Source organism: Ascaphus truei, chromosome 2 (assembly GCF_040206685.1).
Source record: "Ascaphus truei isolate aAscTru1 chromosome 2, aAscTru1.hap1, whole genome shotgun sequence".
NCBI lineage: Eukaryota > Metazoa > Chordata > Amphibia > Anura > Ascaphidae > Ascaphus > Ascaphus truei.
The window spans coordinates 376,323,238-376,351,008 of NC_134484.1; the positions used below are offsets into that span (position 1 = coordinate 376,323,238).

Consider the following 27,771-nt stretch of genomic DNA (forward strand, 5'->3'; position numbering starts at 1 on the left):
GAACTCCACAAGAATACCACATCCACGAACTGCTCAACTCTGAGCTCCACTCGAACACCAAATCAACAAACTGCTCAACTCTGAGCTCCACTCGAACATCGAATCAACAAACTGCTCAACTCTGAGCTCCACTCGAACACCAAATCCACAAACTGCTCAACTCTGAGCTCCACTCGAACACCAAATCCACAAACTGCTCAACTCTGAGCTCCACTCGGACACCGAATCCACAAACTGCTCAACTCTGAGCTCCACTCGAACACCGAATCCACAAACTGCTCAACTCTGAGCTCCACTCGAACACCGAATCCACAAACTGCTCAACTCTGAGCTCCACTCGAACACCGAATCCACAAACTGCTCAACTCTGAGCTCCACTCGGACACCAAATCCACAAACTGCTCAACTCTGAGCTCCACTCGAACACCAAATCCACAAACTGCTCAACTCTGAGCTCCACTCGGACACCGAATCCACAAACTGCTCAACTCTGAGCTCCACTCGAACACCGAATCCACAAACTGCTCAACTCTGAGCTCCACTCGAACACCGAATCCACAAACTGCTCAACTCTGAGCTCCACTCGAACACCGAATCCACAAACTGCTCAACTCTGAACTCCACAAGAATACCACATCCACGAACTGCTCAACTCTGAGCTCCACTCGAACACCGAATCAACAAACTGCTCAACTCTGAGCTCCACTCGAACACCGAATCAACAAACTGCTCATCTCTGAGCTCCACTCGAACACCAAATCCACAAACTGCTCAACTCTGAGCTCCACTCGAACACCAAATCCACAAACTGCTCAACTCTGAGCTCCACTCGAACACCGAATCCACAAACTGCTCAACTCTGAGCTCCACTCGAACACCGAATCCACAAACTGCTCAACTCTGAACTCCACTCGAATACCACATCCACAAACTGCTCAACTCTGAGCTCCACTCGAACACCGAATCCACAAACTGCTCAACTCTGAGCTCCACTCGAACACCGAATCCACAAACTGCTCAACTCTGAACTTCACATGAACATCGAATCCACAAACTGCTCAACTCTGAACTCCACAAGAATACCACATCCACGAACTGCTCAACTCTGAGCTCCACTCGAACACCAAATCAACAAACTGCTCAACTCTGAGCTCCACTCGAACATCGAATCAACAAACTGCTCAACTCTGAGCTCCACTCGAACACCAAATCCACAAACTGCTCAACTCTGAGCTCCACTCGAACACCAAATCCACAAACTGCTCAACTCTGAGCTCCACTCGGACACCGAATCCACAAACTGCTCAACTCTGAGCTCCACTCGAACACCGAATCCACAAACTGCTCAACTCTGAGCTCCACTCGAACACCGAATCCACAAACTGCTCAACTCTGAGCTCCACTCGAACACCGAATCCACAAACTGCTCAACTCTGAGCTCCACTCGGACACCAAATCCACAAACTGCTCAACTCTGAGCTCCACTCGAACACCGAATCCACAAACTGCTCAACTCTGAGCTCCACTCGAACACCGAATCCACAAACTGCTCAACTCTGAGTTCAACTTACAGTAAATGTAAAATTTTAAAAATGTAAGAATTTCAAACCATGATTTTCTTCCTTTCACAAAACCTCACGGGAAACTTTAAAATGTATAGTTTTGTAGTTTTTTTTCTCTCCATTCTTTGCTCAACCTGTTTATTGTATATAATGTGTCTGATTTTCCTTACCTAATTATAATGATAATTACATTAATACAATAATACTTTATAAGCATGTAACATATTTTCTTCTACATTTTGCCTTTAGTGAGAAATTTTATGTAAACAGATATCTGGTCACTGCTCGTCTCTCGTAAGTTTTACAGCTTCATACCTGGTGCTTGCATGAACACATCCATTACAGGTTCAGCACTGGAGGTTAAATGACTCATTTATATTGATCATGTCCTTTTAACACAAAAGTTATGCTTTAGAAAGGCTTTGGAAAAAAATTATACATCACTAGTGTTTTTAATAGGTATTATAACTAAGAACTGTATAAACACAATAGAGGAACCTAAGAGCACAGCACGACAGCAGAGAAGCTCTCATTAGTGTTTTAAATTAGCAAGAATACCATTGCATTCTATTCTCAAGTCTTCGTTTATCACCATAGCTCTTTTTCCCATCAAACGCCCTTTACTCAACAGCTGCTGCTTCTCCCCTTTGTGAACCACACATTCTTATTACCGCCTGAAAAAGACTCACTGTTTATCTGATAAGAAAAAGCTCAATCCATATAGGTGCACTGACAAAGAGTGACAATTTCAGAAAGTATGTCTGGACTCTTTAGGGGAGCAATTCTATTTACCCAGTCCAATTTTTTTAATTTATTAAATGTCTTACTTATTATTATGGTTAGCAGGCGTTCGGTTTTACTCAGATATGTTTTCTTTTCAAGGTGCTATGAAAGCGCCCGGCTGAATATCTGACAAGTTACACAGTTACATAGTTGATGAGCATGAAAAAAGACATGCGTCCATCAAGTTTAACCTTGTAAGGAATCCGCTCCGCGGTTTACTGGTTGCCTTACCTTGCAGACCGGTGCAGTTCTGGAACAGCTCTCCTGATGTTTGCTGCAGCCTGGATTCACTCACCAAAGCAATACACACTCCCTCTGGTATCTACTGCAGCTGTGCAGCATATCACTGCAACCTATACTTGCATTCACTCATTGGAGCAGTACCTTCACACCCCCGCCGGGGATTGGCCCGCTGGCCTTTAAGTATTGCTTTCCCATAATGCTCCTTGCCGAGCATAGTCCTAACTGGATGTCACTACTGTTTTGCCACAAGCTCTTGCTTGTTCTCCTATGCTGATACCAGGTTCCGCCCTGCGTCCTTCAGCTTCCTTCAAGCCGCTTGTTCTCCTATGCTGATACCAGGTTCCGCCCTGCATCCTTCAGCTTCCTTCAAGCCGCTTGTTCTCCTATGCTGATACGGAGGTTCCGCCCTGCGTCCTTCAGCTTCCTTCAAGCTCCCGCTTGTTCTCCTGTGCTGAAGCGGAGGTTCCGTCCTGCGTCCTTCAGCTTCCTGTTCTCCTGTGCTGAAGCAGAGGTTTCGTCCCTGCGTCCTTCAGCCTCCTGGTTTCCTGCACTGAAGCGGAGGTTTCCCTGTGTATCTACAGCTTCCTGGTTCCTGGGGCCTACTCTTTCCCTAATCTAGAGAGGCCGTGTCCTGGTTCCTGCACTGTTACAGAGGATTCCCCAGCCGCTCAGGACTCTTGCGCTGTAGCACTGGTGCACCCGTGCAGCAAAGCGGTGTGCTACTCTGGTCTGCCTACCATCTCCTGTGACCAGTACCATGGGCCATGGTCGTCGCTCGCGCAGAGGCCAACTCCGTGCTACTAAGCTGAAGCGGGGCACTCCTGACTACCTGTTGCCGAACTGTTGCCTGAACAATGTTTATCCTGATGTCTCCTGTCCTGACCCTGGCTTGTACAACGACGACGCTGTCTTCTTCTTTCCTGATCCTGCTACGTATGACAACGAACTGCGCAATCCGGATCAGCCTGCGCGGTCTCAGGTCGGTGCTTTTACAACCCTACCTCAGCCACGCGGTCCGACCCTGGTTTGTGGCGAGCAGAACCGTGACAAACCTATGCTAAATTGAGACGGCAGATACTTTATGCTTTATCCGTACTTACTATTGATCCAGAGGAGGGCAAACAACCCCCCCCCCGTGAAATATCATCCAATGATATCTCATAAGGGGAAAAATAAATTCCTTCCTGACTCCAAGAATTGGCAATTGGATTAATCCCTGGATCAACATTCTTCCCATGTTTACTTATTTGGAATATCCCTGTATATCCCTGTATACCCTTTCTTTCTAAAAAGATGCCCAACCTTTTTTTTTTAACAAATCTATCGTATCTGCCATCACAGTTTCCATGGGTAATTGAATTCCACAATTAACGGCCCTTACTGTAAAGAACCCTTTCCTTTGTTTCTGGGGAAATCTCCTTTCCTCCAACCTTAAGGGATGACTCTGTGTCCTCTGTATTGCCCTTGGGATGAATAGTTCTTTTGAATGCTCCTTGTACTGTCCCGAATATATTTGTATTGTAGAGAGTTATCATATCCCCTCTTAGACGCCTCTTTTCTAATGTAAATAAATCTAATATAGCTAGCATCTCATCATAAATTAGATTGTCCATCACCTTTATTAATTTGGTGGCTCTTCTCTGCACTTTCTCTAGTTCCATAATGACTTTTCTAAGGAGTGGTGCCCTAAATTGTACTCCATATTATAATAATGTTTACTTCCCTTCCATCCATTGCCAGTTTAATGCAAGATACAATCTTGTTTGCCTTTGCAGGTACTGCATGACTTTGGGCACTATTGCTAAGCCTGCTATCTACAAGCACTCCTAAATCCTTCTCCATCAAGGATTCCCCTAATATATACCCATTTAATTTGTAAGTCGCCTCTTTATTCTTGTTTCCCAAATGCATAACCTTACATATATCTCTATTAAACCTCATCTGCAATTTATCTGCCCAAGTGTCCAGTCTCTCCAAGTTTTTCTGGAGAGAAATTACATCCTGCTCTGATTCTACTACCTTACACAATTTAGTGTCATCAGCAAAGATGGAGACTTTGCTCTCTATGCCAAGCTCAAGGTCATTAATAAACAAGTTACAAAGCAGGGGTCCCAGTACCGATCCCTGAGGTACTCCACTCACAACTTTAACCCAACCTGAAAAAGTTCAATTTATGACAACTCTCTTTTGTCTATCCTTCAGCCAGTTTTCAATCCAGAGGCATATATTTTTATGGAGTCCAATTTGCTTTATTTTAAACACTAACCTCTTGTGTGGAACCGTATCAAAAGCCTTTGCAAAATCTAAGTAGACCACATCAACTGCATTACGCTGGTCTAAATTCCAACTTAACTCCTCAAAGAAACAGATAAGGTTAGTTTGGCATGATCTATCCTTCATAAATCAATTCTGACTATTACTAATAATTTTGTTTTCCATTCGGTATTCCTGAATATTATCCCGTATTAAACCTTCATGTAGCTTCCCTACTATTGAAGTCAGGCTTACAGGTCTGAAATTCCCCGGTTGTGATCTAGCTCCCTTTTTAAATATGAGCACCACATCTGCATTACGCTAATCTGGTGGTACTGAGCCTGTGGAAATGGAGTCGTTGAATATTAAATGTAATGGTTTGGCTATTACTGAACTTAACTCCTTAAGAACTCTTGGATGTATTCCATTGGGGCCAGGTGCCTTATTTACTTTAATTATATCAAGCCGCCTATGAACTTCTTCCTCTTTTAACCAATTGTTCATTAATATAAAGGTTGTGACTTCCTCTTGCGGCACTACTATTGCAATTGATTCTTCCCTGGTAGACACAGAGGCAAAGAATTTGTTTAATACCTTTGCCTTTTTTGATTATCTCCAATAATCTGCCTGCCCATCTCACACTGAAAGGGTCCTATATTTTATTTTCTAATTTGTTTGTTATTAAGGTACTTAAAGAACTTTTTAGGGTTGATCTTACTTTCTATTGCAATCCTATTTTCCTTATCCATTTTTGCTAATTTGATTGCCCTTTTGCAATTTTTGTTACATTCCTTATAATTTTGATATGATGCCTCCGTGCCTTCTGACTTCAAGAATCTAAACAAACAAGTTGTTTGGGATTTGGCTGGCACAGTGATGAGACTGGGAAAATTGCCTGGAACTAACCCTGTTGGCACTCCCTCGTATGAGATTTAAAAAGTCACCTTCTTGGATTGCTTTCTTATTGGCTGAGAGTCAATGATTATATTCAAAGTGATAAAAAACAACAATAGAATAACGTGAAATATAGTGTAAAATATTGAAAGCAATATCAATATAACAGATATAACAATATAACATATGGGATATCAGGCTTAAATGTAGCCCATCTGTTATATTGTGAGACCAAGAAGCTACTTTTAGGTTTATTGATGTAATGGGTTTAGATAGTTACACTGTGATATTACTTTAAATATCCCTATATTGTACCTTTTTGTATGTTTTTATCTTGTATATTTTTATTGCTGTGTATTATGTAATATTTGTGCAGTCATATTCGCTATTGTTAAGATGTTTGACCACCTCTGATGTACCACATGGGGGTCCGGTTATGATAAAATGGCGGCTATATCTATTGAATAATAATATTTGTTTATTGATTAAAAGTTAATTGGTCGGCGGGGGTAGAAATATAGTTACACGGTCCATTGTATGGGATGGATCAGAGAGGTGGTCATGTGATATAGGCATGATTTGATGATTAAAGCGCCATGTGTGACATCAGAGGATGTATTTAGGATGTCCGCTTTGAACACTAAAGACACAGCTCCTGACGAAGCAGCAGCGAAATGCATCCAGCCGGTTCCTGGTATTCTGAGACAGTAGGAAGGAGAATGACATGTGCCAAACTATCACGAGACCCCGTGACCTCGAGTCCAGGAATGAGACTGAGTGAAAACCGGCATTGAGTTTGGACATAGCAGCGTTGAGATTGACCTCAGAGGGACGGCGTTGTTTGCGGTTGGAGCTCCCTCTCCTCCACATTGTTTTTAACAAGTTGTAAAAATATTTTAACATTTGAGCATTCACGTTTTATATATCTTGGTTATTCTATATAAATCCAAAACCATCTACACTGTTGTGTGCTCATTTTCACTCCCCGGGAGGGTTGATGCTCTGTTCCATAGATACCTGAGTGAGAAGGGGTGGATAGTAAGGAGCCATTCAGAAGAATCCCTGGAGTTAACCCAATAAGTTTATCACTGCCTGATATTTTTTGGGGGCACGTGAATTTTGATATCATAACAGTACTAGACAAGCCCATCTCTGTTTTTTGTCTTTTTTACTTTTCGTGTGATTCTGCGCTCCTCGCTACACAAAGAGCTCACTATGTGGAATAAGAAATGTGCGTCATAGAATGCAGTGTGCTATGCACTCTGCATCACTGAGGGGCCCACATTTTTTAATCAAGGCATTAACTGATAGACATTGACAGGTGTCTCGCCTTCCTGGTCCTCTCCTGCAGCCACGTTCCCTCAATTTTCAATGGAGTTCTAGACCTCTTCATTGGCTCTGGGACTTCTCTCCTCCTACTCTCTACATCCTCTCCTGCTGTCATAGACTTAATGCCCTCCTCCAAAGATGCCTTCTGCAGCACGGGCCCTCTCACTCTCTTTCCTCTCTCCATTGTCCGCTGTCATCTCATGAAGACACACAACCTTACCTCTATACCTAACCAGTTCTCCTCTGTGGTGCGGTGGGCCATCATTCCTTCCCTCCTTTGTGGCATGTGTCCTTTTTCTTCCTCCCTCCTAGCTCTCCCACAGTGCGGGTGCTCCTTCCACTTATCCCCCTCATAATCTTGAAGATGTGGGTCCCCCACAAACTTCCTGGTACCCCTGCCCTTATGCCTCTTTAGTCCCCTTCCTGTCAGGCCCTTGTCAGTCCACAAGGACCCTTCTCCTTCATGGTACTCCACTGTCTTTTGTATCATTTCCTTTCTGGTTCCCCACTGTCGTGGACCTCCCCCTCCTTGCTCGTCCCCCAATGACATTACCACACCCCTTGTACCCCCAGCAGAGCAGGCTTTCTATTCAGCTCCAGAATAGTCAACGGTATCAGATAGAGAAATAAAATATATTTTTCCTTTGTGTGTGTTTGTCACCTAGGGGTATGTAGTAAACCACTTCACTCAGGGGCACCAAATCATCCCCTCACTCGCCTATACCCAATGCCGAAAAATTATCCTAGTATTCTCTGGACATGTGTTGTGATGAGGGAATATTTAGCTGGGAACAAGGGTAACATGTATTCATGTCCCTTCTGAATTTCTCCTTGTTAAATAGGGAGAGGTACATCTACTGTATGCTCACATACATTTTATGACACTGATGCTCCAACAAAGCCCTGTATGTCTCTTACCAATGTGTCACTGTGCAGGGTTTGGGTCACAGAAGCTGAGGAGTGAGCAACAAGACAAAAAGTGGAAGCGCTACTCCTGCTCCTTCTCTTTAGTAGACTAATGGGTTTTTTTCTTCAATCGCTAGGGTGCACCCCCTGTATATGGTGCTCTTAATTCTTATCATTTTGCCATTCTTATACATATATATTTTTTTTTAGTCCTCATGTAAAATATAAACATTTATATAAGAGACGCAATTCCTGGTTACTATAGATTTATAATGAAGGAGATCCCCGTAAATCCCTGGGTAGTCTGAACCGTACCCAGGCTGCAGCAAGCCTCGGAAGTCACGATCTCCTTGTATATGGTGCACTTTTTACAATGCATCATGCTATTAATTATAGCCAGATGTGTCCCTAGCTTACTGAAAGTGGAAGTCATTATGTGACCACGATATTTTGTTTATATAAAAGAAACAGAGATTCTTTGAAACAAAATATCTTAAAAAGTAAGCTCTGGCCTTGATAAAAGAAATCAATGTAATCTATTTTATGAAAAGCTCTTAAAAAAATGATCACTAGGTTGTAGATGGCTGCACAGACAGAAAATGTGTATCCACACACAGTTCCCAAATCAGTCTCAGAAATATCATACTGCAGACATTCAGATTCTGAGAGTGGACTCAGAGAAAATCCAACGAGTGTCACTCTAGTTTCCAGCACTAAACCCCCCGCCCCCAGCTTGTAATAATAAATAATAAAATAAAGCCAGCCTCCTTAGTGAACTTATTGGTTGGGTTTAGCTGCTAGCCCTGCATTGTGAAACGGATAGAACTGCATGTTACAAACCAGCAACACAAACAGATTATGTAGCTTATTGTAAGTAGCCTAAAGTGGCCAATCACACTGCGATCACGCGATCAGTCCCGAGCTTATTGAATAAGCCCATTATTGTGGGTAAGAAACTGATTGGAAATGTTACATTTACACTCTATTGAAAGCAGTTATTTGTATAAAACTGTATTGAAAATGCCGTTTTCTACTGCTGAACATTATATCCTAATATTAAAAGTAATACATAATACATAAGTATAAAGAGCTGTCAAGGGCCCCCCACTCTGGAGCGTGAGAAGGGGCCTAACACATGCAGGAAATTTGCGTGATTTTTGTGCATTTTGAATATAACATTTGTAATTATATTTGCATATATTTGTTAAAGAAAATGCTACACAATGTGACAGTGTATTCTAATATAGACCTAACGTTTTGATTGTAACTATTAGTTGTGTAACACCAAGAGAATGCATTCCGAAGGGTTTATTTGGATATTGCAATTTACAGTATACATATGGTGCTTGCTTGGTCCAGTGCACTAATCTCCCTGGAGCACACACGTGAATTACTTTCCTCCCTTTAGTTAAAGCAGAGTTCTCATTAAAAGTATTCGTTTTGCTTGCAAAAGTTATACATAGCACATCAGAGCATCCGATACTGCCCTTCGCGCACAGTAACCATGAAGCATATAGAGCAACTACAGTATAAAGCACATACAGACACTCACAATATGGAGCATTAACCACCCACTCAATATGCTGTGAGGTTGTCTTCCCCTTGCCCATAAGGCTCCATTCATTAAACAAGATTTTTACTATTGGTAGAAACACAAGCAAAACATTGTTAGTTTTATAAACCACATGTTTCTTTCTGAGATAATCAAAATGGGAATATAAGAGTTACTTACTGTAAACTGTATTTGGCATCCACCCATGATGTAGTCTAAGAAAGAATGCATCTTGTGGATCTGGAAGAAACAGGAAACAAATGCACTGTTCAAATCATAATGCGCTGATGTTCTAGATCCTGTCTTATTATCTATGAGAATTAAAGGCAGCAACAATGACAACTGGGTCTCTGGGCTTCAGTATTTAAGAAATTGAATAAGAATGAAAACTGAATCACTCAGAAAAATAGAAAATAATACAATAGACATAGAGATTATGCTGATATTATCTGCTCCTGGGTGTGTGTTCTAAAAGTAATAGATGAATCCATGTATCTTTTCTTTAAAGTGCTTCTTTTTTGGATTTTATTTTGTAAATAACACAACTGTTGCAATAACAGCTTCACTGCAGTTCCCATTATTACAATGTGAATTGGTACTGGAGACTACAGCTATGAGAAACTTTTGCAAGAGTTTGCAAACCCCGCAAAATGTACCGTATCTTTTCTTTCCTGTGAAAAGAATTGCGACCGTGTCAGCGTTTGAAAGAAAGTAAGCTGATCTGAATATTTAAACGGGCTTCTATTATTAGCCTGTTTACATTTGCTTATTTCCAAAGTAGCTACGGCAGGCCCGTCAAACACGTGGCACAGGAAACTGTGTCGTGCGGACCTACAGCTATGGGAATTTCCCAGGCGACCAGCCTGAAACTGTGATGCGGCGCTCACTGACCTTGCAGTCACTACGGCGACCAGCAACAGGGCGTCTGATTTTGCATTACTAGCGCAACATCGAAGCAGTTGTGGGCACGCTGAGACTGACTGTGGTGGTGACTGAGTGCAGTGCGGATGGGGGAATCTGAGAGAGGGTACGACTGGATGCGAGGGCTGGGGGAGGGAGCAAGGCGGAGAGCTCTAGCACTGTGTCCGACTCAGTTAGGCCTCGTTCAGGGTGCGAGAGGCAGGAGTTGGAGGGCGGGCGTTCGTGTGTGTGAGCGGCAGTCTGCTGGGCGATGTGTGCACATCCTCCCGAGCAGACTTTTTCAAGAGCTGAGGAGGCAGGGAGGGGGCGGGGCTACACACGGCAGCTTAGGGATCGGTGTTGCTGTCTTGAAATCATTCTCAATAATGATTTCATTAGCTGCCAAGGTCCCAGTGACGCTGCTGCAGCTTCAAAAAACAACTTGGGTTGTTATTGAAACTGTAGCCAGCGTCAACTCCGTACTTCGGAGACAGGGCAGCTGCTACCCTGACAACTGCAATTCACTTTCAATACACTGTTTCGGACGGCCGCTCGCACGTAAGCACGCCCTCCCTCCGAAGCCAGCACCCTGAACGAGGCCTTAGGCTGTAGGCTACTTTAATTTCTTACAGTCGGATTTAAGAATTGGCCCCTGACCTATTTTGAGAATGAGGAGCCTGATCTAAGGTGTCTTTATAGGTATCTATCCACATGTTAGATGAGTATTTTGGGCGGTAAATAAGTCAATAGTCCCCCTCTCTCACACCCTCCTTCTCCATCACCATCAGCCACCCCCCTCAACCCCTTCCTCCCTCTGTCTTCCACTTCTCCTTCCTCTCCATCTCCTTTCCCTCCCCTCTTCTCACCTTCGTTCCCTCCTTCCAGTAAAAGTCCTATGCCAGGTTCTGTATTAACAAGGTTTGGCGAAACAGCAAATTCTCTGCAGCAACGTGTGATTTCATTTCGCCACTTTGCCAAAATGTTCAAAAAAGAATGTGCAAACCACATGTGCACACATTGCACATCTTTACTACAGACATTATCACAAAGTGCACATAGTTACAAATGTGTTTTATATATCATTTATTTATTGATATTATGATATAACTGCGAATAACAGCAATGAACAAACATTGTGCCAGCTAATAAAACATACTTTTTCAGTAGGCTGTGAAGTAGAGATGGTTGCATGTAATTAATGTACCTTATTTCAGATGTACAATATATATTCATCAACATTGCAGTTTATATCCTCATTAGAATGATAGTTTTCTACAGCAGTGTACGACTGATTATGCTGTAAAGTGAACAGCCTTTGAATAGCATATACAGTACAGATGTAGCAAACTTTATTGCACCAGTTGACGTGAACACAACATTTAACACTGCGTTACTGAGATGCCACTGAATAAAATAAACGTGTGCATTAATGTTTTTTCATGCATATTTCGGCATTATCTGGAGCAATAACATCTGCTACTGTACATCTGTAAGTAACCATACTGTACCCCACAAGTTTTCTTGCCACGTCTTTCTATGCTCATGGGAAGATCGAGCGGTCTTACCTTGCACAAGTTGAGAATTACAATGCCTGAATTCTTATAGTTTTTCTTCTTCGTTTTGTACTTTTGATTTATGCACTCCCACTGCACCTGTAAGTCCCATGCAGGAACAAGAAAATCCATTAGTAAAGAAAATTGACTAATTAACAGATATCTTCATTGAAGAACTTCATAAAGAGTTCAGTCCATTGCTGGATACCCCCCCAAATCTTGTTTTTTAAGAAATAAAAAAACTTTCCATGATGTAACTTTTGTTTGAAAAGAACAATCCAAGCTTTGTCACATGGATTCATATACATTTTTACTAATGTAAGCTACTGTTTTAATCTTGTAACATTTTAGGGAAAATCTGTTTCAATAACTACTCTAGATGTGTGAAGGTTTTTTGCGGTCCTTGGATCAAATGCTCGGATATTTGTATTCCTATGAAATAAATACTTACCGTATATGTGTATAGTACTTTCCATTCCATACAGACTTAGTTTTTGGGAAAAATAACTACCTGAAGCCATGTTTTAAATACATACATAACGTTTGATCCGCAAATGATATGGGGGTGTAATGAAGAACTTGGACTCACTGTGAGTTGCTCACCAAATTTGTCAAACATGAACTGTAAATGATGTGCACTGGCCTTGTTAAATATGCTGCTACTAGTCATAAATGTTGTGTCCATCTAGAGCAGTGCTTCCCAACTCCAGTTCACAAGAACCCTAAACAGGACAGGTGTTAAAGAGGCAATCCAAGCTATTTTTTCTTCTTTTTTTCATTTTTTTTAAATACAAGATTGCAGGGTCTCTGGAACTGAACCCCGCCAATTTTAACTCCAGGGACCCCCTGCTTCCGGAAGTACAGTGCTCCGTAGTGGGTGCCGGTAGCCGCTCCAGGGTTCACTATATTTTTGCTTTTCAAAGCTCCGGGACCCTCTGGGTTTCAGCTCCGGTGACCCCCTGCGTCCATCTGGTATTAAAAAATGAAAGGGGGGGGGGGGTGAATGGCTGGGATTGTTCCTTTAAGGATAACCTTGCTTGAGTACAGGTGATTCAATCAAAATGATTGAGCCACTCATTGAGCCACCTGTGTTAAAGCAGGGATATCCTTAAAAGCTGACCTGTTGGTGGCCCTTGAGGTCTGGAGTTGAGCACCCCTGACGTGGAGCAACAGACTTGACCTATAGTTCCATAGCCCGGGCTAGGTTCCACTGTACAGACTTTTATAAAATGGTGAAGCAACATCCTAAACATTGGGAATCCTTTAATAAAAAATACTCTTTATTGCACAGTCTAGTTATACAGCACGGACTGAATAGTGCCCTCAAAAACAATAAGAGGCCTTAAGGTGACATGTACCTGCTAAAATTGTGGTATCTTTATGCATATAACAAAAGACAAAAAGCCCCAGTGCTACATCCAATATGACTCCTTTTAACACTAATATATATGGTGTAGTGAGTTTGGGTTTTGAGCTCGCAGGGGTTGTGTGTGTTTGTAAATTTCAATTAGTAAACAATTGTTCGGAGGTTTGTGACCCCTTCCCCCTTAGTTTTAAGCTCACCCAGACCACTTCTAAAAAGCAGGTCCTGTAAATGACAAGCCTATTAAGACAGTTCACCCTCGATTAGAGATGTTAGGAGAGCTTTTTGCAGTTACAGTAGTGTTAGAACTTGCAAAAGAGGGTTCACCTTGGCGTGGTTTGCAAGCTTAAAAGGATAATATATTAAGCCGCCTTCACACCATATTGCCCCAAAACAGTAACTTGCCCTTTTATTAATAAAACTCCCTTTAACATTGTATTCTAAAAGTAATCACAATTATAATCAGGATGTAATACCTTTTTAGACACACTTCTTCAGCACTCCCCTACAGTGATGGAGTCAGACTGAACATTCTGTATTTGGAAATGTAATAATAATGGTTGGATGTGTTCTATACTTTCATGGATTGCCTTGCTACACCTGCCATCAGTTCAGAAAAAGGGACATTTTTGTTTTAGATTACCACCTCACAAACCACAGTTTTTGATCTCCCCTTTTGCCCCTAAGCTCAATGATCGGTCTTATGTAATGGATTTTCTGACTGAGGTAGAAGACAGACACCGCAAACGTGTATCTGGGAAATTCTCCAGCAGCTGTTCCTCTCCTTGCTAGAGAGGATCCTTCTAACTTCAAAACATGATGTGTTTATTGAGACAGTTAAACTGTGATGAGCCCACAGGTATTTTTAGCACTATTCCCAGGTCACGATGATTCCCTGTACAACAGCTGGATTATTGTGATTGTATATTCTCATTTGCGTTGTCTATTTAGAATTTCTGTTCTGAAAGCTTTGTCATTGCAGCAGTGGAACAGCTGTCATGGGCCCTGATCCCCAAAAGGAGGCTCACCTTTAGCATGCCTTTACTACTGTACTATTCATACGTGCTTTCAGATTCCTAACGGCCCAAGGCAACTAGCCCTGTGGGGCCCTTATCCACCAGATACACTGCAGAGAATTACAGCACTGACAGGGTTTCTGCCATCAGTAATGAAAAGATTATGATGCATTATCAGTATATAGAAGTTTTCTGTCAATTCAAGCTCACCCCCACACCATTTAAAAGCAGCCCTGTTGCAGATATTGTGATATCTGCATGTAGTATTGATAACCTGGCTCCATCCTGAGACTTTGGTTCAGTCTTTGTGTTCTAACATTGCCAGTGCATTCTGGTAAACTGTAGTCTCTGGTTAACGGTGTTTCTTTATTTCTATGGCTAATGGAGACTTTTAAAAACTAGACTGATATCAAAGAGATAAGTTGGCAATACTGTGCTTCTCAAATCACATAAATCATCTCCTTTTGACAAGTATTTATTTTAGGACTTTTACAAAAAATATGGTCATTGAGCTTGTCTGAAACTATTGCTAAAGTCTGTACTTGGATTTATAAATAGGTAAATGTTGTACCTGTCGCCCCTCCATTGCTCCTCTCATTTCTTTGAACGTTGTAGTGAACTCTCCGATAAAGTCATGCTTTCCATTCGAGTCCCAGTCCCACACTATGCACTGAGGAGGAAAACAGGCATCAGTGGTAAATTGAGATATGATGTTTGCACCATGTACCCTATAGTGCTAATGTTTGGTTAAAAAAAAGAAGACATTGTGTCAAAACAAGAGCACATACTGTAGGTAAAATATTCTCTGGGATTCCCTAGAGCAATGTGGTTAATTATACAGTACGGTATGTGCCCTGTTAGTTTCTTTTGCAGAAATACATTTAAAAGTCTGTGTCTCTGAATATTAGACAGAAGCTGTGAATAATGTGATATCATTGTACAGATTGTGTTTGCAATGCACACAATAATAATACACTGGTCACATGTTCACATAGCATTTTATGAGAATGGGAAAAGATATGATGGTTAGTTAATAAAATGCTAAAAAAGCGCAACTATCACTTATTGCACTAATATTTTTTTATTTGTGTTCACTTTCACTCCGCGTTTTTTTTTACAAGTATCTTGTGAAAGGCTAAGGCATGTTTCCATACAAAGGTTCAGCTGTTATAGGGTTGCTACGCAACGACAGCAAGGAGGGGAGAGGAGGCAGAGACAGCAAGGACAGGAGGAGACAGAGAGAGAGAGAGAGACAGCAAGGAGGGGAGAGGAGGCAGAGACAGCAAGGAGAAGGAGAGAGAGATGAATGACAAGGAGGGAATGGAGAGCAGTGTGCACATGGGGCAGAAGGGAGTGCAGCAAAGACAGCAAGAAGAGGAAGAGAAACAGCAAAGAGGGGAAAGGAGAAAGGGAGAAAGCAAGGAGAGGAGGAGACAGATGGATTATGTGGAGGAGGAAATGGAGAGCAGTATGCCCATGGGGCAGGAGGGAGTGCAAACAGAGGGGACAAGAGACAGCAAGGTGCGGAAGAGGAGACAGATGAGATGAGTAGGCAGGAGGGAGTGTAGTGTGCACAGAGATGAGCAGACACAGCAAGGCAGGGAGTGCAAAAGGGAGGCGAGAGTGCAAAGAGGAGCAGAGCATGCTGGTGAGGAGAGGAGGAAAGACAGCAAGTAGAGGAAGAGACAGATGAGATAAGTAGGAAAGGAGGGAGGGGAGGAGAGAGTGCACAGAGAGGAGCAGACACAGTAAGCAGTAAAGCAGAGAGGGGAGGAGAGAGTGAAAAGAGGAGCAGGGCATGATGGAGGAGAGAGTAAGGCGGGGAAAATGGAACAAGAGACTGCAGGGAATTACAGGGTATTACAGGTATTACAGGGAGGGGTGAATACAAAGAGTCATGTTTAATTAATAACCTTTAAGATCTGCTAGATCAGCGGATGTTACACCAGGTACAGCTAGTTACAGTATAAGTCTAAAGGAGCATCCTATTAGTTATTTGTTTTCACTAAACAGGAGCAGTGTAATATTTCATTACTTCAATAATTTAACACAGGGGTTTCCAAGTCATTACAAGGGTAACCCAAGGCAGACCATATTTTGGCATAATCTACTGTAAAAGTAGCTAATTATTATGCAATCTACATGTGTACATTACTTGCATTCACATTGTTTGTTCCTTAAGCAGCCCGTGCTGCTCCATTTACATTTTTTTAAAACATTCTTTTTTTATTAAGTTTTTTTTTTTTTGTAAATAAAAAGGGAAGGAGGGGAAAGGATAGGGACACAATGCGGTACAGGATAAAGCATGAGGAAGGAGTCCTTTCATAACACGTCTGGCAACCAACACAACAACAAATTACTAATAGAGAAGAGAATACAATACATGAGATCAATGTAGCACATGGTCAACCACTACCAAGACCTCGATCTGAAGTAGAGAGGGAGGCAGTCTTGAGAATTGAACAATAGCTTGTAAGTTTCTCAATTGTACATACGTCCCAAATGTTATTAATTTGCAGAATAGATGGGCGGCTTGCTGGGCCCATTGCCTGGCTATAAGACATCTAGTTTCTAAAAATATATGTAAAGCCAAGGTATTTTCTTCCCTGTCTAAGTCTTTATGGGGTTCATGAAGCAGCTAGGACCAAGGATCTCTTAAAAGGGGAATGTTGCAGATTTTACTCTCTATTGGGGTAATCGCGTCCCATACGGGGACTACCTGTGGACAGGTCCACCACATGTGAAAATAAGAGCCTGGCCTCCTACATCCCCCCCAGCATCCCAGAGATTATATCTATGCAGGCGTGTAGGCGTTAAATACCACCTGAGTAAAAGTTTACAACCATTATTTTTAATAACGATGCAAGCCGAGGTCTTTACTATACATTTACATATAGTATGTCCAACCAGTAATGGTCCTTCACAACCTCTCCCAAGTTAGCCTAAGCTAACATGAAGTTATGCTTCTTGCTGGAGCTGTCAGCTATTAACATTTAGGGCCTTATTCAGAGAGGGTTGATAAAAAAAATCGTCAGGGAATTTAAAATGACTGTTTTTTGGGCTTTGCTATCACGGTATTCAGAAAGGCTCGATTACCAGTGATAGCAAAATGCCCAAAACGGGCGAGTTGCTGCCAGCGAGAGCATGGAGCCTCTGAAAAGGCCTAAACCAGCGATTCATTCTGCTGCAGAGAGCGGCTCTGAGAGAGCCACCTCTCCCAGCTGAAATGTCGCCCGAAATTTATTTATTTAAATATACATTTCTTTAATAGTGTAGAGGTGCAGGGGGTCTCCGGAGCTGAACCACGTTGTTTTATGTCCGTGGACCCCCTGCTTCCCGAGATACAGGCCTCTTTATGGGGTGCCGGTATCTCCTATGCAAGGAAATGTCCCGGTCAAGTGACGTAGGACATTTCAATGCAGAGGGATACCGGCACCCCATAAAGGTGCCTGTATCTCGGGAAGCAGGGGGTCCCCGGACATAAAACTAACGTGGTTCAGCTCCGGAGACCCCCTGCACCTTTACACTATTAAAGAAATGTATATTAATAAATATTTAAAAAAAACATCAATACACGCCCCCCCCCCCGCCCAAACCCATACAGTACAGTAATGGGCAAAATAACTATTATCCAGATATGGATAATAGATTATTTGCCCATTATTAAACACTGCATTAGCATACATAAATAAAGTAAATAAATAAAGTTATACTTACTACAACAGCAGGTCCCTCTGTCCTCCGTTGCCAGAAAGCATATATACAAAATAAATACATTCTAATGGCCCCTAACCCCTTAATCACCTTAGCGGTTACTAACCGCTATAGTCATTAAGGGGTTAACCCACCCTGACCCGATACCAACCCGGGAGGCCTAAGCATCCACCCTGACTGACTATACCCACCCTATACCCATTGAGTAGTATAGTGGTACATCATACCCATATAATAATAATATGGGCATGATAAGCCTCTATAGCACTCAATGGGCACCCTAATGACAATAAATTAATACACAAGACACACAATAATAAAATGTAACTAAACTCCAAAAAAATCACACGTCACTAAATACAAACATTAGCCAGCTAATCCAATCAATACAATCAATAGCAACATCAACAATGAATTAATTAAACCATTAACCAATTAATTCCGAAACCAACTCAAAATGAATAGTAACACTAACCAATGTAAACAATGAATTACTCCAACATTAATGAATTTAAACAGTTAAATAGAAAGAAATTCTAACAATCTCTGAAGTAACCATAAAACACATTAGCTAACATAATATAACATTAAATACAAACAAACACCAATCGCAAACCTTTAATGACATTAAGCATGAAAAAACAAACATTGACATCCACATAATACATAAAATGCCAAAAAGCAACACCAATACCAAGCGAGAAATGCCCCCCAAATAGTGCCATAATAATGTATTAATCTGTTCCCTAAAGCGGTACGGATTAATATATTATCAGTCAATGTGCCTCCCCCAAAAAAATCAATAAACACATCCAAAGATTAAACCTGTAAAAAGAGACATTTACAAACATTGAATATATTACTTACCATTAGAAGCGGTGGCCCTCTGACTCCCGGGGAAACAGGAAGCTCACGTACCTTGAAGGCCTCCAACAGCATCCGATGCCATCCGCCATGAAGATCCGGCTCAGGTACCCCAATCTTCTTTTTTCTTTCTTTAATCACCTTCTTCTATCTTCATCTGTAACCATTTCTTGTTCTTCTTTATCTTCTTTCTTCATCTGTCAATCCAAAATACCCCATGTTAAATCCCAGCCGATGCTGTCTCGTCGGCTTCTTGAGCTCAAATGAGGCGTCACGGCCTTAAATATGGCTTGTGACGTCACATTTACCCTCAAAATGGTTAACAGACACCTGATTGGCTGTTAAAACCATGTGCAGACTTTCATTTTTTTTTTTTGCCGTGACGTCACTTAAAGGGAATGATGCCAGTCAATCAGAATGGCTGTGCTTCATTTGCCTTTAAGATGACGTCACGAAGCCGGCGTCAGATGGTATTTCAGCCAATCAGATCGTGGGAACAAATTCCACACTCTGATTGGCTGAATTACCTTGTGACACAGCGGTCATCTTGGATTTAGTGACGTCATCTTAAAGGGAAATTAAGCACAGCCATTCTGATTGGCTGGCATCATTCCCTTTAAGATGACGATCCGGCAATGCCTAAATAGCCACTAAGGGCCAAATTCCCCCTTCACCCACCCCCGCTAGCCACTGTATTGTATTGTATTGTATGTTTCTTACAGTAAGCTTGGCACGGGTGTTTAACCCCTTTATTGCCTTAGCGGTTAGCCGCTAAGGTAATGAAGTTGCTGTACATGCATGTTTCCTGCCTCGGATTCATGCCGGGGGGGTCCAGAGCTGCTATTAATGGCTATCAGCTCCGGAGACCCCCGGCATCAATCCGAGGCAGGACGGGGCCTGATTTTTTCTAAGTCCCGACACATCGCTGCTCATCGAGGCATCTCCCCACCAATTGACCAAAATATTTGTGGTGAATTGGATTTGGGGAGAAGACCGCCTTTTAGGACTGCGATGGGATGCGATATGCCGCGACAGCCGACTCGCGGGTCTCTGAATTGCGCGAGTTTATTAACCATCCGAAAATGGTCGATAAGGGGCTGATCGCTGCTCAGTCGGCGAATTTCGGATAGCGACACAATTTTGCGTCGATACAGGCCGTTATCGAGTACTTATCGAGGCTATCTGAATACGAGTAGCCATTTTGGTCGATAAGTGCTCGATAAGGGCCTTATCGAGGCTTTCTGAATAAGGCCCTTAGTGTATAGACTAAATCAGACTTTTAGAAGTCGTCCCGCTACACAGATATTTTCAAATGTTGGCAGCTTTCTAATGGCGGACTGTCAATTTTTGTAAAGAAAAAGAAAATGCCAGATCTTTAGATAATCCTAAAAACTATCCTCCCTGAAACCATATCAGTCCTGGAAATGCTGGTAGGGAAGAACCACACCAGCCAAGAAAGAGTTCCTCACCTGAATTAGTCCCTGCGCTAACCATAGTTTAAAGGTTGGTTTCAACATCCCTGGGGAAATTATGGGTTGGAGAAGAGAGAAATTAGAGAAGGGTGAGATGAAAGTTCAAATTTAAATCTTAGTTTATCCCATATTTGAAGGGAGTAAATCAGCTGTGGAGGACCCCCAGGTCCATGTACTATTACCAAAAATGTATGCAAAAAAAACAGGGACTGCTAGTTTAAAACACGGTGTTGCTGAGGTTTACAGAGGACAGACTTGTGAATCTATTCATTAAGCTCCAAACAAACATTTCTATAGTAATTGTTTGAGGGACAGAAGGTGACATAATGGTGAGGTGGGGAAAACAGGAAAGCTAAGCACTCTAATCATTAAAATATAATTCTTCAAAGAAAATGCAATCTAAAGCTTATCTGATCAACAGAACAGTTACTGTAGGTACAATCCAGCAACATATTATTATTATTATCATTTATTTGTGAAGTGCCAACATATTCCACAGCGCGGTACAGAGTTATGTATTTTACATAAACCGTTGCATACAAGTGAAGGGACACATGCACAAACAGATACGAAGAGGTAATGAGAGACCTGCTCACGAGAACTTACAATCTAGAGGGAATGAGGGACAATGTTGAAACTAGAAGGTGAAGTGGCTGTTTATTGTAGGATGAAGTGTGACTTAGGTGAGGCTATGGCCCAATCTGACAGTTGAAGCCATTAAGGTTTTTTGGGGGGGCAATGTTACATAGGTTGGTGATTGGTTTAGCCACACAGATGGTCCCAATGGAGTTAGAGGGGGAGACAGATAAGGGGTCTGCTCTACAAATGTGATCTGTGATATTTGATTTGCATGAAAAACTGATTCTAACAAGTCTTTAACGCTGTACAGGTATTCTTGCCCAACTTCTGCTTTTCTGCTGTAGACATGCAAACTGGGTCTGTGCAGGGTAAATGCGAGGACTGGACCTCAGTCCCGCCCCAGTGACGTGGCCCACGACGCAATTGGTGACGCCTCTTGTGCGTGCATTGCGCATGAGCACCGCAGTACTCCTGCCGGGACCGGACCTAGGCTCTGCCCCTGTGCCGCGTCCCATAACGTAACGGAGGACGCTCCTGTCTCCGCTACATGTCGGCGTCGCAAAACCAGAAATGCTCGAGGGGTTAATGCTAACAACATTAATTCCCTTCATTACTCCACAGCTGGGATACACTCTGCCCCTGCCTATCAGTACACAGTCTATGTGTGATGACTCTTTGCCTGCAGCCTTCCCATTGGCTCTCTGTGCTTTGTATGCTCAGCCAGCCCTTAGGCAAATTGGCTGAGCATAAACTTGTGTTTATGTTACGTAGTGCTTGTCACAAGCATCCTGCTGCCCTGCTGTTGCCTCTGTGTATTCTGGCTCGATCTCTTGTACCTTTTGACCTCAGCTTGAACCAGGACCTCTACCTTCTCTGACCCCTGGTCCTCGGCTACGCACAACGACCATTCTGACTTCTCCAATCTTAGACCACGGTGAGTATCACGACTATTCTGACCTCTCCTACCCTGACCCAGCTAAACGACTATAACTCTGCAATCCGGACGCGGTTGCGCGGTTGTTGGTCGGTGTATTCTAACATCCCCACCTCAACCCTGCAGTCCCGTCCTGTGTGTGGTGAGCACTTGTTACAGTTAATCAGGATGTTTTACTTTAATAGGTAGAGAGGATGGGAAGAGGAGGGAATAGCTCTTGCAACAGTCAAATGCAATGGTTAAGGGTACCTTGATAAAGCGTCATTTGACGTGAAACATACGTCGGTGCGTGTCGCCAAAAGCTAACAGCAGGGCGGGTGCCTACCAAACTAGATATTATTGTTGCGCCTTGTATACTATCTAAGTATGATCTACTAGCCTAATATAAAAGTGTTACTAACAGGAACACTGGGAAGTTTTGAGAAACCTTGCAACACTTCCAGATCGGAACAGAGTACGATTCTGGAGAGTCAAACCACCGATACTAACCCGCTATAGCGGTATTACTTTGGTATTAAGCTACTGACCCAGTGTTACTAACAGGGACACGGGGCAATAATAAGTATTGTATGTACCCCAGATCCAAATATAGTAGGACTCTGGAGAGAACATATGCCGGCTTCACCTTAAGTACAGCGATACCGCTAATTAAACCGTTGTGGGAGATATTTACACTGTGCTCCCCTGAATACTGTATACAGTATAACAGACACACTTCACTAAACAGGTGCTGCGGGCATCTCAGCCCTTATCACACTAGTCAGTTCATCTCCATAGATACCAAGCAATGTAAACACGATCGACTACCTAGATTGTTACACTATGATATACATGTGTGCTTGTATGAATTCCATGTTATGGACATCGGAACGCTGACCCTACGATTAACTACACTGGCGACACACTTTATTCGAGCTCGGCTAGTCCCACGAATTCGGGTATACCCGGGTGTATTGAGGTTTGTGACTGTTTTCTGCCCGAGTGCATTGAGGTATTTTCCAAGCAGGGATTGAAGCATTTTATTCCCGCTGGCTGCAATACTGCACAGTATATATATATATACTGCATTACAATTCATAAATTTATGCCATCTGGTAGACACGCGAAGCATTGCAGCCTATTAAATCCTAATCATTATCATTTAACAGATCAGCCGCCCGTCAGCCAGGCATGAACCCAGGCTGGGAAGGCAAACGCAACGGGGCTTGTAAGAGGTGAGGAGCGGCGCATTCCAGGTATCTGCCAGGTACATACTGGGTATTTGCTCGAATAAAGTGTGTCGGTGCAGTATATTAGGAAAGCAATCACTGTATGCTTCCTCTGTTGCTTCATTTTAAGCAATATTTTGAATATATAGTTGATACATACTGTATCTAGTGAGCTACACCAGCTTTTAAGTGGGCATAATTTGTCCCGTTTGATTGTTTTGACGGGTTGATCGTGATCCGTGGACAATGAGTCATATATACACTTAGATGTCTCAGGCCACGATTAGCTAACTAACTAATCTGCACTGCTGTATATACACGTATGTGATTATTCATCCTTGGCGGAGTTAGGGTCTTTCTACGTAATCACCACCACCTGTGTAGCAACAACAGAACATATATCTAGTATAGTCTCCAGCTCTGGGTCTCGACCCCCTGTTGTCAGGGCACATAGGATCAGTCAACATGCTATTAGGAGCCACCACACTTGGAACCATTGTTTCCCTTCCCCTCTGTTTGTGCTTATAGCAAAGGGGTTTAAGCTCCATCTTGTATCAGCTACCTTGCGTCTCTTTTTAGTTTGTGACTGTCTGTCCACTATTATTTTACCCATTATACCCTAATAAAGGTTACATTTGAATTAATTCACATACACATAGGATATTGAGTGCTGCCTAAAGGGGCTCTTCTCCCTTGTTTCGACAAGGTATTGTTCCAATATTGTTATACTTTAATACAATGACACAAGCTGAAATCCATCACTTCTATGAGTCACAACAAAAGTTATCTTTACTTGTAATACAAAATCCTTCAACTTCAAGTAGTGCGCAGGATGAGCACAACACAGGAATCCCCACAGGAAACACATATATTATATGTGTTTAATCCATTAAGAATAATGAACTGATGCTTTTTTATGACTTTTATACCATGCCTCTCAAACCCCTCTGGCACTTATGGGGTAAATTCAATTTCCAAATCATACAGTATATTCAACACGTAGAAAAGATAGCATCTCTTCATTTTCCTTTGGTAATAATGAATCATTCCCTTTCAGTCCAATGGCTTTTTGAGCACATAAAGCCAAGGTGTTATTTTTAATCAGGCTCATCTGGCTTTACCTCAAACACATTATTGTATACATAAAATCAACAATTCCACAGAGAATCAAATGTTTTTCAGATGCATTGTTTTTTTCCGCTGTGGTTCACAACAATACTTCTCAAGGGGAACAGCTGTTTACAACAATTTTTTTGGTTCAGTACAGCACCCACTGGCACTCTTCCTTCTGTTAATATACAGTGTGACATGCATTATATGTGCATATACAGTATGACGTACATATCTGAATTACTGCCATTGTTTGTAATGGGTACAAGCATATAGCCAAGTGTATAACATGCATGAATGCATATAAACATTTCAGAACATCTCAGACCCGATGCAGTCATGAACCCAATTTTATACATGATTTGTAAGCGGAGGTATAACTGATTATTTGACCGCTTGGGTCCTGTTTGACACAGGTGCTCCAGGGGGCCCATGACATAGGAGCTACATCATAATCTAGTTGCTCGTTTTTGTACAGGAGATCTGACAGGATGGCCAATGGAAGAGGACTCCTCTTCCATTCCATCATCCATAACAGAGCCCATAATCGAGAGTGCCTTTGGGGCTGTAGCGCTCTAGTGCTGTGGTGCCTGTGGCACTCAACGGGTTAAGGTATATAAGTAAATGTTGCCCTGTAATATCCTCATGTTACTATGTATACATGTACAGATATTCACTTGACCCAGTGTTTTGGTTATGGCGAAATATGTGATTTTCATTTAAAAAAATTATGCACAAAATAAAAAATATATACATTACAAAACAAGTAGAATTGTATTTAATTTTATTTAATAGATATTAAATATTAGATATTTAATAATAGATATTAGATATTTTTTCAGGCCTATTTGTAATCTTTAATAGATTACTATATTTTGTATATGTTTATAGTCAAGTTGGTTTGCAATTTGTTATAGCAGTTTTCTCTTACATTTTGTGTTTTCGATACATTTTGCTCAGAATTTATCAACATAGCTCAGCATTTATAAAATAAATAAAATGGCAGTATAAAAAAGCCATGTAAAGGGTAGGGCCTTATCAGGCAAAGCTCGGTGTAACATTTTAAATGCAATACTTAAAAATCTGTTTTTCAAGGCTGGCACCACAATGATTTTCCAATTTCTACGCAAATCGGCTAGAAAACTCACACTTTCCCCACCCAATATTTCACGCACCAGCTTCCCCAGGTGTGAGTCTGAGCTTGCAGCAGCCCATGCAGCAGAGCAGCACACACAGTTTCATTATTGCATTTATAATATGTCATTATTACAATTGTCTTCCCCCCGCATGCTTCCTTAAGGGCGGTGACCTGAAAACTTATAACATGGCCCTCAGGAGTTCAAGCGTTCATAGTTAGAATCCTAAAAGGACCATGCGCGCTTCCAACTATGAATGCTCGAAATCCTTGACGATTCAACTAAACAAGAAAAAGTAAACCCAGTTACGGGCACTCGCCACATTACTGGATGATTTATATTTAATTAATAAACTTTATTTACAAAAATAGTTTAAATGAGGGGTGTCGAAATCGAACAACGACGCGGGATGGATCCAATTATCAGTACTATGGTGAGTGATCTGGTAAGTATATATAAGCGCTATGGACTACAAAGTAACAAAAGTGTATCCCTACAAAAAGGTTGAGGGAAATGGGAGAGACTGAAAACCACTGTATCCTTGTGTTCCTGGATAAACTATATACAATTGATGTTAAACACCTAGTTATAGGTGGAACACCAAACCTATTTGTTCCATTAATAAGTGAACTGTGGATTCACTGATAGTCCCCTGCAACACTGCATCCGCTCTATGTAGTAAGTGTTCAGTACCCTCTAGCAACTGTACAGTATAACATGGTTGATGATTGTAAGAATAAAATCAATAGTCAGTTGTAGCACCTTTACCTCTGCGGACCACATAGGCACAGGGATAATTCCCTTAGATAGTATTAGTCTATGGAGCAAAATAGCTGTCGGGTACTTTATACAGCTATCAATTAGCTGGTGTCTGTTGTTGATACCGCAGTAATGAGAGGTGCTATAGTATGAACACATTGATTGTATAGTGCAGGCAATATGTGTAGCTGCTATGTCCTCAATTGGAAACAGCACCCATGCCTCCAATATACATACACTGCCTTAAATAAATCCCTTCTATTGTAAGAACATATACAGTAATAGCACTGTCAATACAACTGCTCTGTGAGGTGTTAGATACAATTGAATCACCAAAGTGATTGATGGTATCTCTAATTCTGTGAAAGCTACAAATGTCTCACAATATCAAAGTGAGACAGTAGGGATCAGTACTCTCTATGGTTATCATATAGAGCCCTATGCAGCTGATAAGAAATGGACTAGCGTGCAGACAGTATTTATGTACACATAAGTCTGTTGATAGATCTTACTAAAGGCTTCCTTAGATCATTGTGAAACGATAGGGATCAGTATCCTTTATACTAAACATATGGTTACCTATAGCAAATGTGGATAGCTACAGTAGCTATAATGCAAACATCAGATCAATCTGCAGCATAGGATCTTAACTTAGTATAGTAGCTGGAGGTTGTAGATCGCAACAGGGATTGCTTGCTAAAAATCAATGTAAAAGTGGTTCAGTTCCCCCTATCACTCAGATCCGCCAACAGGCAAATCTGCTGAGCAATGCATCTAGAAAAATCTATCTGGTTCTTTACACCGTGCCTCCTCAAAATAAGAGCATGCTGAAATGAAGAGGGGAAAGGAGGGAGGCTGATCTTCCACTTAGTATTAGAATGGGCTTAACAAATATACGTCAGATAATTAATATTAGTAATCCTCTCCCGGTACAATGACCAGGGAAGTGCAAGCTTCCCCCCCTTTCCCTTTACCAATACCCACACAGTACCCACACAGAACATACAAGTAATGATAAGACACAGTCTGGAGGTATAAAGGCCGTGGCTTTGTTTATTTATAAATAGAGATAGCGTAACTGCTAGTCCCTGCCAGAATGCTTGGTAGTGAGTTAAGTAAAATGTCCGCCCGGCCTAGGAGGCCGGCGTTGCGAGAGGGCTCCCAGAAGTACGTCCCGGTGACTTGCCCACTTCAACCCCTGGCTTTAACAGCCCCGAGCCCTTTCTGACAAGGACAAGCACTTACACCCCCCCCCCCCCCAACTACCGCCGCGACAAAAGTAACTTGGCCAAATCAACTCCTCCTTCAGGAACTTCTCTCCTTGTTTTCAAAAGTTTTTTGAGGTTTTACCCTGAAACAAGAAAGAAATGTTAACAATCTTACCCCAGGCAAATTGTCCCCTTGCCCCTCCCACAAATCTCACCCCGCTCGCAGAACCCAGTCAAAGTTCTAAATTCCGGGGATGGGTGAGAAACCGCTGCAGCCAGGAGCAAGTGACCGTCCTCACTCCCGGCTGCCAGCCTAGTTCTGCAAGTCCCTTCCCCGCACCACCCACGGTCGCCGCAGCAGCTAATAGAGTCAAGGGAGACTGCGCTCCCTGGTCATGGCTTTCACCGCCTATTCAGGCTAGGCAAGGTTCTG

The 27,771-nt window shown here is 42.1% G+C and overlaps 1 protein-coding gene across 1 annotated transcript in view; it reads right to left on the reverse strand.

Annotated features, from left to right (window-relative positions):
- The window catches only part of CPNE4 (copine 4), a 445,822-nt gene that overhangs the window by 84,155 nt on the left and 333,896 nt on the right, over window positions 1–27,771 (reverse strand). The window contains exons 8-10 of the mRNA XM_075587100.1: window positions 14,926–15,024; window positions 11,988–12,074; window positions 9,703–9,762 (exon numbers count right to left, since the gene is read on the reverse strand). Of these exons, the coding sequence (XP_075443215.1) occupies window positions 9,703–9,762; window positions 11,988–12,074; window positions 14,926–15,024 (246 nt within the window). The remainder of the gene's footprint in view (window positions 1–9,702; window positions 9,763–11,987; window positions 12,075–14,925; window positions 15,025–27,771) is intronic.